The sequence below is a fragment of the Vitis vinifera genome, chromosome 18 (genome assembly GCF_030704535.1).
Source record: "Vitis vinifera cultivar Pinot Noir 40024 chromosome 18, ASM3070453v1".
Classification (NCBI taxonomy): domain Eukaryota; kingdom Viridiplantae; phylum Streptophyta; class Magnoliopsida; order Vitales; family Vitaceae; genus Vitis; species Vitis vinifera.
In genome coordinates this window covers 32,622,498-32,639,236 of record NC_081822.1, presented here as the reverse complement: position 1 = coordinate 32,639,236, position 16,739 = coordinate 32,622,498, and the positions used below count along the sequence as shown (strand labels likewise).

The 16,739-nt window shown below is 32.4% G+C and overlaps 1 protein-coding gene across 1 annotated transcript; it reads right to left on the bottom strand.

Moving 5' to 3' along the window:
• Positions 1-207: 207 nt before the first annotated feature.
• Positions 208-16,407, bottom strand: LOC100253426 (agamous-like MADS-box protein AGL12). Its single transcript, XM_002278203.4, has 7 exons — positions 15,949-16,407; positions 15,614-15,695; positions 2,418-2,479; positions 1,552-1,651; positions 1,420-1,461; positions 595-636; positions 208-504 (listed from the first exon to the last, which is right to left on the bottom strand). The coding sequence occupies exons 1-7, from the start codon at positions 16,128-16,130 to the stop codon at positions 418-420; spliced, it is 597 nt and encodes a 198-aa protein (XP_002278239.1). The 5' UTR covers positions 16,131-16,407; the 3' UTR covers positions 208-417.
• Between the last annotated feature and the right edge of the window lie 332 nt (positions 16,408-16,739).

Here is a 16,739-nt window from a genome sequence, read left to right as displayed (position 1 = left end):
TCTATCAAAGAAACATAGTTTCAACCCCCATCTAGTTCGAAGGGAGAATTTAACAAAGTAATAGACAATATTTTATAATTTCAATTATAAAACAAACTAACATATTATCACTAAAAAAAAAAAAAGACCAAAATTCTCCAAAGCCTATATCAGAACTCTTTAAAAGAAAGTACTTAATTGAGAAGAAATCTCTAAAATGCTACATTATAATAGAAAATAGTTCCATTATATAATAGCAAACCAATCCATAATTTCAAGCTGAATAACAACACTAGGACCTTGCATATTAGCAAAATTTTACAAAGGCTTACAATACAATCTCTGGCAACCACCACCCAGTAGTAACTTATTATAAAGGTTTACAAAGTTTTTATTCATACAATACAGTTCACAAAGATATTACTAAGTGTGCAAATCCTAAGTTTGAAATATTTCATTTTGTGTAGTTAGTGGATATGGATTTATCATTGGTGCAATGTTGGTAATTCCAGTTTGGTCGTCTATCTGCAAAAAATTAAACTTTTTATTAGTCAAATATGCAGAATTTGTATGCACAGAAATTTAAATTACTATTTATTGTAATTATTTGATTACCATTTCTTGGAGATAATTGTTTGCTGCTTTCAGTATTCCCTCCTTCAAAAAATAAAAAGCAATAATTATTTCTTTACTAAGATATGAAATATAAGAAAAATATAAATTCATTTAAATGCTCTTGGAAGCTAACTAATTTTAATAGGCTCATCAGACAAGACAGACTTCCTACAACAACACTTGAGATTCACAAAAGTAGAAAAAAAATGGAAACTTCTATAAGGCAAAAAAAAATATCAGTCCACTTAAATGCTCTTAGAAGCTAACTAATCTTGATAAGCTATGGGGTAAGGTCTACAACAGCACTTGGAGAAATATATATATATATATATATATATATATAAGCACTTATGATGTCCTTGACAACAGTAAGAGAAGAAGAACACAAGTGCTTATGATATCCTTCAGAATAGTACTGGAATTGGCTAGAGGGAAGATTTGGAAATTTAGTTGAAATGAGAAAAGAATAAGCAAAAATAGTATATGCATAAAGAAACTACATATCAATTTTTCATTGTCTTTTCTATTAAAATTCTTTCATGTTTGCATTTTTCTCTTTACAATATTTTATATAATAATTTTTAAAAATATAATAATAAAATTTCTTAATAGCTTAGTTATTTATATTGAGAAACATCTATTTAACAACTTAGTGATTTTAGGAAGCACTTCCAATTTTTTTAATATTTAAAACTTTTATCTTTTAAATATTAAAAAAATTAAAAACGTTTCTTAAAATCAGTATCAAAGATATTCATATATTGGAATGCAAAACTTTTACTTATTAAACAATAAATAAATAAATAAAAATATGTTTATCCTAACCTTATTCTTCAATAGCTGGATTTCTTGAAACATGATCTCCATCTATGCACGAAAAGTTCACAGATATTTATTAGCTGAACTATAAAGTGTAAACATAGATGAGTTTATTTTTAGTAAGTAAACATTTAATACCTTTGCTGAACGGATGTTATAGATCCAAATTTCAAGATGTTTTTCAAAGATATGTAGTTCATCCAGTGTCATTGTTCCAGCCCCACCTCCCAACATATACCTGAAAGTATACTTAGATCATGAACTTTATTTATTCTACATGAATTAATACATTCTTGTAATGTAATGTGTTAAAATAAAAAACAATGGATTTTGTATAGGAGTTTAAATAATATACAAATGAACTCAATGTATACAAGAATTTATAACTTGTGGAAAAAAAAATATAATAATACATACCAACAAATCTCATTTCCTAGGAGAAATTTCCATAGAACCTTCAACCTCCATAAATTGAATCGTTAATGACCCTTCTTTGTCTTTGATGTAATAGGTAGGTTAAGTATTTCCAAGCTTTTGAGGTATAGTCATATGTTTGAAATCCCATTTTGATGTAGTTGTCATCTATTTCCATGGTAACCGTTTAGAAACTATTATTGCAGCATCTCATCATTTGTTTGAAATATCAAAGATTTTTTTTATAAAAAAAAAATGAGGTTCTTAAATTGAGGTAACAAAATTTTTTTACTAAAATTTAAAATTTTTTAAAAATAACTATATATAGATTGGAGATAAACCATACAATTAGAAAAGCCGGTATGCCATTTTCTCTGTTCTATATCTCTCACAGTAAGTCAACTTCAAAAAACAACACAACCTTTCCATTAATCCTACAAGCTATAAGTGATCAAAGTTAGTCATAATAAATTAAGACGACTTAATAAAATACTATCCTAAAGTGTCTTCCTAGAATCTTCCTACTCTTATCACAATTGTCATACACATACACATAAAGATATCGATTATAAGGGATATTTTGGTCATACCTGAGGCCTTTCTGAAGTAATTCAATCTCATGCTTTAGCATGTTAATCTCCTCTTTTGTGTCCTGAAAAAAATGTTATGTAATTCATTATTATAGAGAGAACTAGAACTAGATAGGCTTTCATAAATTACAATACAGAGACTATAGATTCAGTTACTTATTCAACTGGAGGGTTATGAATACCTTAAGGTAAGTTCTATTTTTCAGGAACTCTGTACAAAAATAATTTTAATAAGACAAAAACTTAATAGAACTAGGCATTTGAAATCACATGAGTCTGTACATAAGATACTAGCGTGTATAGGGTAAAACCTGTTCGGCATACGGATAAAACTCAATAGAGAATGATAACCTTCTAAAACCTGAAGCTACCCAATTTTGTGCTGTCCTGCAACTGTTTACTTACACTTTCCTCAAGCTTGGTACCAGATTACAACTATTTCAGGGCAAAAAGAAGCCTGGCAGAGTGTTATGAGAAGACCAGGCCCTAGGAGTGAGGCGATCAAGGCCTGAAATTACTGAGTCATTTGGGATTTTTTCCCTATTTTGTTTACTCTTTCATAAAAAATATTATTTTTTAATAAAAAATAAATAAAGTAACTGACCACTCCAAACAAATAAAATCATTTTTTTGTCCAAATAAATAAAAATTAATTCAATAAAGGTTCACTATCAGATGGGGCTATAGATATGCAAATCCACAAAATAACAATTCCATTGAGGATGGTTAAAGGGTCAAACTTGAACATGAGTTCATTAGTTGAGGCATATATGATGGTTAATTTGTTGATGGATGCCCTCTTATGTGTGTCTTTTTTTTATATTATGTTTGCTTGTGGACACGTAAGAGTAATGGAATGGTGGATTTAGCTATTGAATGATCCTATGATTAGTTGTTCTCCTTTACACTCTTGCTGACTACCTCTATTTTTTATTTTTTTTTGGTGGTTGTGCATGTGGATAGCATGTATATTCATCCGGTTATGAATAATTGAGCTTGGTCAACCAACTCCTTATACTCAAGTTATGGATGTATTTGAACATTTGAGATGTATTATTCAATTTGGTATATATTACCATTTAGCCGGATCAACGTCTTCTACAACTTGTTATTTCGACTAAGTGGCTATTCAGAAATGGAGGTAGGACTTGGGCTACATCGCTACTAGATCTAGAGAAACAGAAGATGGCAATTACCACATGATTACATCATTGACAAGTTTTCTAAGGCTTGGAGATGTACTAGTTCGTAGGTACACATGGAGTAATGAAGACTCTATAGAGCATTACTTGACATTCTTAGAGGATTTCCTGAGGATTGGAGATATAAAAGTACAGAGATGCGTATGGAGATATGATAATTATTGAAAGACCTGTATAAGCTTTGTCCCAACACAGATATGTATATGTCATTCTTTTTTTGTTCTTTCATGGTTTGGCTAGATAGTTGAATGCACCTACACCACACACTATGTACCCCTAGAGCAATGTGGATGAATTTCGGAGTCATAAGGTGCACAAACTAGCATGAAGCCTTTACTCATAGGACACCCCCTAGATGATAAGGTTATGCATGACATGCAAGTGGTAACCTATGCTTGTGTGAAGTTGTCCCATCTTTTTGGGGGTGTACAAAAGCATGCACACCATTAGCTAGTGCGACCTTTTTCTTGGGATATTATTTCAACCTACCTTTCAAAGCCACTTGTACCATGGTAGGATGTGAACTAGAATCATGGCTAAGCACTTGCCCACACATAAGTGCATTTGTATATAATTTTATTGTAGCAACACAACAATGATTGAGCAACATGGATTATGGTTGATTCATTTTTCGTTTTCAGTGAGATTAGTCATCAAATTTGGTATTTGATATAGTTTTGGCATTGGATTTGGTATCTATGGTCTTGATTTAATACTACTCTAGTTGGTTTAGGAGTTTCGGTTTATTTTTTCTTTAGGGCTCATTAGATCTTGAGTTAAGATGTGTACTCTTGGGACTTGGTGGACATTATTAGATATGTTCATTTGACCATTTTGGATTTAGGCATGAACTTTTGTTTAAAATTAAATTTAGGACACTATTGTGGACCTAATACACCATGCATCTGATTTGACTTTCAATTCAAAACTCATTATGCTTCATTAAATAAAAAGGCGAAAATGCATATTTTGACACTAACACCATCTCATTAAGATTCACCTTGATCACCAGAAGTCTTTGCATGGTCCTACAAATTCTCTACATGAGCATTGCGTAGCATCACCTACCTCTTTCCACCCAATGCCAAGCTAATCAAGAGAGAAGAAACCTAAGATAGAGCCTATAGATTAAGGAAAAGATGACTTGAGACAATTGGGTGTAGTTGAGTGTAGGATCCTTGGTTGCTAGAGAGTACTTGAAGTAGGCCTTATATAATTAATGAGATGGCTTAAGAATAAGGGACAACTTGGTTATAAGACTTATGTGGAAACCAATTCTTAGAACCAATCAATATGGATAGTCATAACAACACTATGTTTGAGACTGTAGTCAAATGATCGATTATCATCATTTTACTAGCCTTACTTACCCTAATTCACCTTGCATTTAAAGTTACCACTTGCTATCTAGTCAGGCCCTTTACTTTGCCTTTCTTTTAGTACCATGTCCACCTTTTCTTTGTACCTAGGGGAAGGGCCTCTTAGTGTGCTTTTGTGATATGTATAAGACTTTCAAGATTGTGTATTTCATGAAGGTGTCATCTTCAATGTCTATTCATCATGGCTATGGGAGATATGCTTCTACCTTTCAATCATTGTGGTGTCTTAGTGCAATTGATATGATTCATCACTCTTTTTTATTATTATTGTCACTTTATCGTGAGTTTTCACAACCTTATTATCCCCGATTGTCATATGATTATGGATGCATGGTTAAAAAGAAAAGAAAATAAAGAAAGAAACAATGAAAGAAAGAAAATAAAAAGAAAAATAGAGGAAAACAAGAAAAAGAAAAAGAAAAAAAACTACAAAATTATTCTTTGTTTTTATAGTCTTTTGAACTAAGCGTGTATGGACCTCAACCCATCATAGGCATGTAGGCAACTTGGGTGTTAGATTTAGTCTAACCTATACATATATCTTTATTGCTTTCTTTTAAGTTACATTCATCACTAAGGATACTTACGTTCTTACTAATTTGGATTCTTATCCCTCATCCTTCCCAATCATTTGTGTGTTTATTAATATCATAGTATGCCTATGTTCTTCATTCATTCTTCTCGCTCTTGTACCATAAAGTGTTAGTGTATTCAAAGACCTCTAGATTTCCTTATGTACTACACTATGTACATCACATGCATGAATTGTATCATTAGGTTTTTGGGCCTAGTTTACTTCATTTATTTTCTTCATCCTAGGTCTTAATTAGGACTATCATGAGCTCATGACATCATACATTGTGCTCGATAGCTCCTGTTTGGATACTGTTTGAAATTGGTTCAAATTTGTAGATTATAGATGCATTCCCATGGAGCATGGGGATTGATTGAGAGTTATTGGTGCACACTAAGGCATAATCGTCTTTTTATAGAGATTGACCTAGATCTAGTTGACATTGTATATTGGGACATAGTTGCTTTACCTTTATGATTTAATGAGTTATCTACATTATGCCATAACCATGATGTTGAGATGATTAGGCAGATTCACCCTTAGGGAGCACAAATTGACTAGGAGCTTATACATCTTTTACATTAGGGCATAACCTTTTTTATTGAGATAATAAGAGAGATTCACCCCTAAGATAACATAGAGATTACTTTGGATTTTGTAGATGTTATATGTTGGTTTTCCTTTTTTTAGTTTTTGTTCCTATGGATTCCGATCATTGTGATTATGTCCTTGGCTTTCCTTTTTTAGTTCCATGGATTTCAATCATCGTGATTGTGTCTTTAGCTTTCTTTTTTAAGTTCCATGGATTTGATTTTTTATTTTTATCATTATGGTTCCATTCATTATCACTATCATGTTCTTGAATTCTAGTTTTTTTCTTTATGGTTTCATTGATTTCAATTAACATGATTACGTTCTTGAGTATATGTATATTATCTTTATGGTTCCATTGACATCAGTCATCATGACCACATCATTGATTTTTTATTTTTGTCTTTTATGGTTTATTAACTTTGGTCATTGTGACTCCTTAAGTTTCAGTTTTTAACTTTATGGTTCCATTTATTCGATCATCATGATCACATCCTTATGTTTCATTTTTCATCTTTACGGTTCCATTGATTTTTGTTATCATGATCGCCCATTTGAGTTTCAGTTTTTACATTTATGGTTCTATTGATTTCATTCATCATGATTGCATTCTTAAGTTTTGATTTTTTTATCTTTATGGTTTCATTGATTTAAATATTTGCAACTGTATTCTTGATGTCCACTTTTTATCGTCACGATTGCATTGATTTTGTTTATTGCGACTTCGTCCTTGAGTTCTAATTTTTTATCATATAGTCCCATTAATTTTGGTTATTACAACCATGTTCTTGAGTTTCTTTTTTTGTTACTACAGTTCATTGATTTTTGTCATTAAAATTCATCCTTGTGTTTTGCCTTTTCTTTTTATAGTTTTACTCATTTATCACGAACACATTCTCGAGTTTTGCCTTTTATCTATGATATTTCTATTGATTTTGGTCATCGTGATCACATCTTTGAGTTATACTATTATTCATCATCTTTTTCAAGTTATCCCTTAATTTTGGTCATCATGACCATGTCTTGGAAAAATTGTTATCATTTTTGTTTTTCATTTTGTCTCCTTACATTGGTTATGCCATTTCATCATATTTTTGTTTGAGATCATTATCATTAGATTGAGATGTATTAGTGACCATGTTGGAGGGTAGGCTTCAGGATTTGAGTGGGTACGTATTGTTCAAAGACAAAATTGATGGTTATTTTTATTCTTCAATGCAACTCACTATGTTTTACTTGTACATATGTACAATATATACATATTCACACTTGTACTCATATCCCTATGTATTTGACTTGGTGAGAAGTATGATGATATCTTTCTAGTGTTTCTTAGTACTAAAAGAGATCATACCATGTACAAAGATGACTTAGAGAACCCCAAACAATGTGTAAGAAGTTAAGAAATATGAAACTAGACAAGTACGGCATGAATTTCATGTAGAGCTAAAGAAAAATTTTCAATTTTTGCATAGCAGAGAAATCGAAGTTGTCTTTAAGCCAATTTCTTACTTGAAATCGAAATGAAAACCGATTCCTCTTTTTTTTTTTTAGTTCAAATCGATTTAGAGAGGCCAAATCGAAAAGCCACTTGTGCTTAGAGTTCCAAATCAATTTTCTACTTGAAATCAAAATCAAAGTCGTTTTCTCTCATTTTCCCCTTCAAATCAAACTTCCAATTTACCCTTTTCCATACTAGATGCTTGAATAAAAAAATTAAACATGGCCTTCATGAAATCTAAAATATGAATTTACACCATTAATTTACCCATTTCTATACCTATTGAGCTTCCACTTTACATTGTGGGAATCAAGCACTTGAAATTAATATCTTGATTCCCACTTCAAGTGATTTTTTCATGTTCAAATAAAAAATGGCTTCACCCAACCCATATCCAAAAAGAATGTTTGAAAAGTTACAAATAATAAAGAGAAAATATATTAGTGAAGGATGAGAGAGGAAAAAGGTGATAGTTTTCTAATTATTATTTTTTAGGTAGGAAGCAAGAGACTTTTGGGAAGAAAATATTTTTCAAAGCTTGTTTATGGAAGTAGGGAACTAGGATAAAATGGATTAGTTTTGTAAAGAGAGAGGATCTCTTAATAGAATTTTTTGGTAGGAGTGAGAGTTTTTGGAGAATACGGTGTGAGAGAAAGAGGAGAAGAAAAAAAGAATCTTGGTAAGTTTTTAAGAGGGAAATAGTTTCTAATAAGGAAATCTTAGTTTTCTAAGATGGGATTTGACTAAAACTTTTCGATAGTAGGATGCAAAAGTTTTCATTAGAGATCGAAGGAGATTCTTTAGGGCTTTGGAGAATTACTATTTGGAAAAAGAAAGATGCTATTAACGAGTAGGCTAATGGGTTATTGTTTGTTCTTTGTAGGGATGATTAGAAGAGAAATTGTAAGAGAAGGCTATTGGGTTATCGTTTGTTCTCTATAGGGTTGACTAGAAGAGAAACAACAAGAGACCACTACAACTAAAAGATCATCTCATTAGAATTACGATAGTCTTACAAGGTATGGTTTTCTTTTCATTCATCTTTACATCTTGTACTAGTTGCTTTAGAAAATGAAATTTTTGTTGTAAGCATATTGACACTAAATTGAGCAGAGAGGTGTGGATTATACATTTTGATTTGGATCATTGGATACATATGAGACATGGGATAACACTTTAATTCCATATTTTTGGAAAGTGCTCAAATTCTATTTTGAGTCAATTGGCAAGTCATTGATAGTTCTTAATATGATGTATTCAGATAAAGGAGTTTTCCATTATCATAGAGGAAATATCCTATTATCAAATCTTCTTTTGGGGATAGGTATCTTTGACAATTATACAATTAGTTTCCTATATGAAATCTTCTTATGTAATTAGGAAAATACATATGAAGAGATTTTGACTAAGAGAGAGAGTTTCTTTTTGGGTATAATTGGGACTTTGGGATTTGAGGGTTCTAGGGTTGTATTCTCCTTCAATAATAGATGTTATTTTTCATCTTTGCCCATGGATGTAGGCTTTAAGCCAAACCATGTAAATCATTGTGTGTTTTCTATTTTTGTTCTTTTATTTTCTTCTGCCTATTATTATTATTTGTCATGTTTTTTCACAACAAATTGACAGTAGAGCATATATTAGACCTAGAATGAAAACAAAGTTTGGGTTTGAGAAGTTTGATGAAATAAACAATTTCCATTTATGGAGCATTAAGATGTGTGCCTTATTAGTTCAACAAGGGTTATCCAAAATACTAAAGAATAGAAAGGCTTTACCAACAACGATGTTTGATAAAGAGAAAGGTGAACTTATGAAGAAAGTGCACAATGTTATTCTATTGTGCTTGGGTAATGAGATACTTCATGAGGTTGTTGTCAAGTTATGGTTCAAGTTGGAAAGTTTGTATATGACAAAGTCTCTTACAAATCATTTGTATTTGAAAAAATGATTATTCACTCTTCAAAAGAAAGGAAGTATGTTCATTAAAGATCATCTTGATGAGCTTAATTAAAATATCATGGATTTAAGGAATACTGATGTTCGAATTGATGATGAAGACCAAACCATAATTTTGATGTGTTCCCTTTTGAATTCTTATGAGCATTTCATGGATACCATGATGTATGATAGAGATACTCTCTCTATAGATGATGCTGAGTAGGAAGATGGTGTCTGAGAGTAGTGAAGAAAGTTTAGGTGAAGGTTTGGTAGTTAGAGGGAGAGCAATAACGAAAAAAATGGCAAAAAAAGGTTGATATACGTCTAAATCAAAGTTCAAGCAAAACAATAAGTGTTTCAATTGCAACAAAGAACGACACTATGTGAGAAATTTTCTAGACCCTAAAGGAAAAGATAAAAAATAAAAATAAAAAAACTTCTAATTTTACTGATGCAGCAGTTGTAGAAGAAAAATCTAATACTGCAAATGTCCTTTTAGTTAATGTTAGTAACTCAAGTGATGAGTGGATTATTGATACAAGGTGCCATTAACATATATCTACCAATAGGGATTGGTTTAGTACTTACCAACTTGTAGATGGTGGGAAGGTTCTCATGGGAAACAATGTAGCTTATAAGGTTATTGGAATAAACACAATTTGTATTAAGATACATGATGACATTATAAGGACATTAACTAGTGTAAGACATGTTCTAAAGTTGAAGAAAATTTTGATTTCTTTGAGGACACTTGACTCTAAGGGACACATATATATATGGTTGGAGGTGAAGTTTTAAGGATTTCAAAGAGCGCTCTTGTTGTGATGAAAGGGAAGAAAAATTAATGTTCTTTACACAAGGTGGCACGATTATAGGTGCAATTGCATTTTTTACCTCAAAATCAATTTTAAAGACTACTAGATTGTGGCATATATAGCTTAGGCATATGAATGAGAGAGTGTTAACAACATTAAGCAAAGAAGATTTGCTTAGTGGACAGAAAATGGGAGAATTATATTTTTGTGAGCATTGTGTATTCAAGAAACAATGCCATGTTAAATTTAGTGCAGATATTCATAGGACTAAAGGTACTTTAGATACATCCATTCTAATCTTTGGAGACCTTCTCAAGTTATATCACTTAGTATTGGAAGATATATATTGATCTTCATTTATAATTACTTTAGAAACGTTCGATTATATATTTTGAAGCAAAAAAATGATGTCTTTGGGAAGTTCAAGCAATAGAAAGCTTTGATTGAGAAATAGATAGAAAAATATATCAAACTCTTGAGAACAAATAATGGCATGGGATTTCATAGGAAAGAGTTTAATGAGTTTGGAAAGAATAAAAGTATTGCAAGACATCACACAGTTAGACATACTTCATAACAAAATGATGTTACAGAATAGATGAATAAAACTCTTTTAGAAATAGCACAATGCATGCTTTTCAATGTAGGATTGTTGAAAGAATTTTAAGCTGGAGTAGCGATTTCAACTTATTATCTTGTGAATAGATCTCCTTCAATTTCTAGTAATTGTAGGACTCTTGAAGATATATGGTTCAGTTCCCTTCTAATTGTGTAAATTTAAGAATTTTTTGTCATCTTGCTTATGCTCATGTGAGTGAAGGTAAGTTGGAACCAAGAGTGAGGAAGTATAAATATTTTTAAGATATGTAAATGTAGTGAAATGATATATAGACTATGATGCCTAGATTTAAAATTCTCTAAATTTCTTATTAGTAAGATGTGACTTTTAATGAGTCTACAATGTCGAGTCCTAGGAATGAGCAATTTGATCTAGAAAACAACCTTAGTGTGAGAGAATTAAAAAGATGGAGTTTTAGGTTAAAGCTTCAAGAACCATAGAAAGAATGATTTAGATAAAGCCAACGGAGGAAGAGGTGCAACATCTTGATGATGAAGAAAATGTGCCATAAGAGCAACAATAAAATTTGGCCAAAGATAAAACAAGGAGAAAAATTAAACCACCTCAAAGGTATGCTTATACAAATTTGGTTGCATATGCACTTAGTATGTTTGAAAGCATTGAAAACGAGCAAACTCGTACTTTCATGAAGCCATAACTAGTATAGAGTCTACATAGTGGATTTTTTATATGAATGAGGAGATTGAATATTTTTTTAAAAAAAAAAAACCATACTTGGCAACTAGTTGAGAATCCTAAAGATCAAAAGATTGTTGTTAACAAATATTAAAAAAGAATGAAGACTTCCAAGAGTGGAAGATGCTAGGTTCAAAACACGCTTGGTGGAAAAAGGCTACACACAAAAGAAGGGATTGTACTTCAATGAAATGTTTTCTCTAGTTATGAAGGATAGCTCAATCAAGGTGTTACTTGTTATGGTTGCTTTGTTTGATTTCAAGTTAGAGCAACTTAATATCTAGATTGTTTTTCTACGTGGTAAGTAAGAAGAACAAATTTATATGCATCAATTTGAGGGATTCATTATTTCAAGAAAGGAAGACTATGTTTGTTTGTTGAAGAAGTCTCTTTTTTATTTAAAGCAATCTTCTTGGCAACAGTATAAAAGGTTTGATGCTATTATGATTGGTAATGACTATAGTAGGAGTGAGTATGATAGTTGTGTTTATCATACGACATTATTTTGTGGTTCTTTCATTTATGATTACATGTTGATGACATGTTAATTGCCTGCAAGAATATGTTGAGATCAATAGGTTAAAACCTCAACTTAGGGGAGAGTTTGAAATGAAAGAACTTGGAGCTAACAAAGAAAATATTGAGGTATAGAGATTCATAGAGACCAAAAAGCAAGGAAATTGTAGTTTTCATGGAAAAAGTACATTGAGAAAGTGTTGGAACACTTTTGAATGCAAGGATTGAATTCATTAAATACTCAATTAGTAGTTCATTTCAAACTTTCAAGTTCTTTATCACCACAAACTGGGGAAGAGAGAGAGCACATGTTACATGTTTCTTATGCTAATGTACTTGGGAGCATCATATGTGTTGTGATTTGCACTAAGCAAGACATTTCACATGTTGTTAGTGTTGTGAGTAGATATATGGATTGCCTTGGAAAGATTCATTGAAAATAGTGAAATAGATACGTTGATGCTTAAAGGAATATCACATGTTGGCTTAGTTATGATAAAAGTAGTAACGTCTCTAGGACAATTGTTAGTTATGTTGATTATGACTATGCTAGATATTTGGATAGAATAATGCCTCTGATAGGGTATGTATGAACTTTGTGGTAGTACTATAAGTTGGAAAGTAACTTTGCACTCTATAGTTGCTTTGTTAACAACTAAACCAAAATATATGGAAGCTAAAGAAGCAGTGAAAGAAGCTATTTGACTTAAGGGTTTGGTTGGCGATTTAGGCTTACAATAGGAGTTGACTATTGTGATAACCAAAGTGTCATACATGTGACTAAAAATCAAATGTTCCATGAGAGGATCAAACATATTGATGTTAGAATGCATTTTATTATGGATGTGATTGTATAGGGTGCTATTGCAGTAAAAATAAAAATAAAAAAATCCCTACAATGGATAATTCAGCATATATGATGACTTAGTCTATTCCTATAATTAAGTTCAGGTATTCCTTGAACTTAATTGGTGTTGGTAATATTTGAAGGCCCCTTAGGGGTGTGAGAGTGAAGTAACATAGAAGATTTTTTAGTTTGTTTAAATCTTGGGAATTTGAGCTAAGGTGGAGTTTGTTGAAAAGTTTCTTAAATTCTATTTTGAATCAATTGGAAAGTCATTGATAGTTTCCTAATAGAATATGTTCGTATAAGGGAGTTTTCTATTATCATAAAAGAAATATTTTATTATGAGATCTTCTTTTAGGAATAGGTATCTTTGACAACTATACAAGCAATTTCCTATAAGAAATCTTCCTATGTAATTAGAAAAACATATAGGAAGAGATCTTGACTTACAATATTTTTTTGGTGGAATTGAGACTTTGGGATTTGATTATTTTTTGTCTTTGCTCCTTTCCACCTTTTTAATTAAAAATTGTGACAATACAGTAGTTTCTTTGTCATCTACCATGCTTCATGTCACAATATATAGATTGTACATCTCATAGTTTATTTCTTATGATTTTTTATAGCATTGTATCTTTTGATGAATTAATGAATAATTATCACAAATGCCTTTGTTTACTTAGTAGAAACCAATTTATTTCAGGCTTAGGAAGGTGTCTAATACTTTCCGACTACCAAACTTGACCCTTGAATTCATTCTTATTCTACGGACTTCACATTTCCTTTTTGAAAGCAGTTTAAGGCTTTTTTTTTTCTTATTTTGTTTTATATTTACAAAAAAATAAATAAAATAAGTAACAACATCAAATGAATAAAATCAGTTTTTTCCAAATAAATAACAATCCAAAACAGGTTCTCCATTGGATAGGGCTAAAGAGATGAAAGTTCCCTACATATGCTTAAGTCAAAAGCATAACTTGGTAGATATACTAAATGAATGTCTACTTTTTCAAAGATAAATAATAAAGTGAACCATTTTGATATGCCATAGGGACGCAACTACATCATTCTTCTATTCCTAGAAAGAAGCCTCAAGTTTAACATAATTGTAAGGCTCTCTCCCTTAAGTAATCTTTTCGTTAATCTATGTATATATCTTGGTTTGATGTTTTTCATAGGAACTCTTGTTTATATATGTAGATATTTAGTATCTTCAATGAGACTAATCCGAGAAGATTGTTATTTAAGACCTGCTCTCAAAAACTATTTTTCTAAAGACTTTTTTTATAATATTACCAAAGAGACCCTAATCGAATTGTGCATATGGTACAAAAATTGAGTAGGAGCTTGCAGTATAAGCATAACACTAGACAACAATGGTTCGAATAATGGCAGAAAAACTCCCCTTGGTACAAAAGTAGTCCGGTGGTAACAGGTTTGCAAGGCACAACTTAGCCCAAAAACTAGTCAGGTGTAACTTCTAGCATGCCTCAAGAGTAGAAAATGTAGTGGTTGTCCTATGGCATTAGGTGGTTGCTAAGTGAACCTAATTTTTCACTAACCATATATCTACATTTCTTGCTCCTGACTGTGAACTTCAAGCTTGGGAAAACTAGGGCAGTTATGCAGGAGAAAATCTATACTCAACGTGGGACATGATAGTTTCTATTTTTAATTAGGTTAATCTCTAAAAACGTACGTTATTCGGTTGTCCTAATCCAGCTCCAGACATCATGGGCTAGATAGTCAATAATGCTTGGATCCTCCATCAACAAAGCCACCTATAAATATAAGGAACTCCTCACAATAATAGTATGCATGCGCATCTCCATCTATTATTCTAAAAGCCTCTTCTGATATCTTGATTACTTGATTTCTTTGGATGATACTGCACCAGTATCATCTTCCATGTATGTCTGGTCTCTTTTCTGAGATCTGACTCAAATATCATTCTAGGGCTGTTCTTGGGAATGATCCTGGATCAATTAACTACCAGGGCACGTTTTCTTATAATTGAGTGTCTTACAAGATTAATCTCCAGATAATATTTTAACGAACTAGCTGGGTAGAGTAGATAGAAAAATCCTACTGTCAGGGGAGAGTGCACCAGTATACTAAGTTGTATGAAATTCTGGTCGTGGCCCATGATCTAAAGTAGATGCATAAAGAATAAAGAAATGGGTGGAGAGGACAACTGTCCTTAAGCATATTTTTAATCATCTAATTAATAATATAGCTTGTTTGGTGAGAGGCATAATGTTCCAATCCCAAAAAAATGGCCAAATACTGATCATGATTTTCGCGGTCCAAAAAGTAGTGATAAGAATGTAATAATATTTGTTTGGGCATGGCTGTTGTAAATAGTACTAATATCACGTTAAGAGGCAACAGAGACCAGCATCCGATGCTAACACAAGCTTTTTGAATAAAATAAGATTCCTTCCACACCTTAAAGCTTTGCATAGAGAAAGAACTGAGATGATGTTTGATCTAGTAAGGATGTGGCAAGGTAACATACCAGAAGTTGTGCTTCTTTGGCTTGGTCATCCTGAGACCCGCAACTAGACTTCATGTACTTCTCAATAAGCCCTTGCATGGTTCTTGCATAGTGATGAGGAAAAGGGAAATCAGTAAGAAAGTTGCATCTTAAACAATACACAGAAAACTTAAGGACATACACACACAGGCAAAAGGGGGAGAAGAGAAGAGAGAGAGAGAGAGAGAGAGAGAGAGAGGGCTGAATCTTAAACATTAATGCCAAGAAAACTTAAGAAGGGAGGGGAGAGAGAGTTTCATTTTAAACAATACGAGAGAGAGAGGGAGAGAGAGAGAGAGAGAGAGAGAGAGAGAGACCCTTTGGTGGCTAGTTCATAGAGCTTTCCATGGGCGGAGAAAATGAAAATCCCAATTTCAGCATCACACAACACAGAGAGCTCCTTAGCCTTCTTAAGAAGCCCTGCTCGGCGCTTGCAGAAGGTAACCTGCCTGTGTACTGGGTTCTCAATACGCTTCATCTGAATTTTCCCTCGTGCCATTTCTTGCTTTTTTCTGCTTCCTGCAGACAACCTCCCACTAGTTTAGACTAGCTTCGAGGTTGTTGCACATCTCCTTACTTAGACAATTTTTCGGACAATTGCTTCTCCTGTATGGGAGGTCGTTTTACTCTTATATACATCCATGAATCCTCTTCCCCATCACTCTCCAGCTCTGAAGAATAATTTAGGCAGCACCTTCCTTTACACTCCACAAAAGCTTTTTAAAATCTCTCACTGTCAAAGTGCACTTTTCGTTAAAAAAACAAACAATATAGTATCTTGTACATATATTGATAGTGACAACCTCCTATACGTATGATTGGTCAAAAGCTCAAAATTTTTGAGATTATGGAGGATCAACCCTGCTAGTTATTCCTCTTCATCCTCCTTCAGGAGGGTCTACCTCAGGAATACCGCTCTCAATAGATTTAGTATCCTCAGTGGCCATCCATCAAGGGGAAAAAGGTCTTGTATGGGACATTTTGATAGCCTAGTCACCATGCAATTGCTCTTTTTCATGTGCAACCCACTCTTCATGAGCCAATGAGCTGCCCATGTTTGCTTGCTTTTCTCAGCACTTCTCCTCATCTCATGGCCTCCACGCTTTGC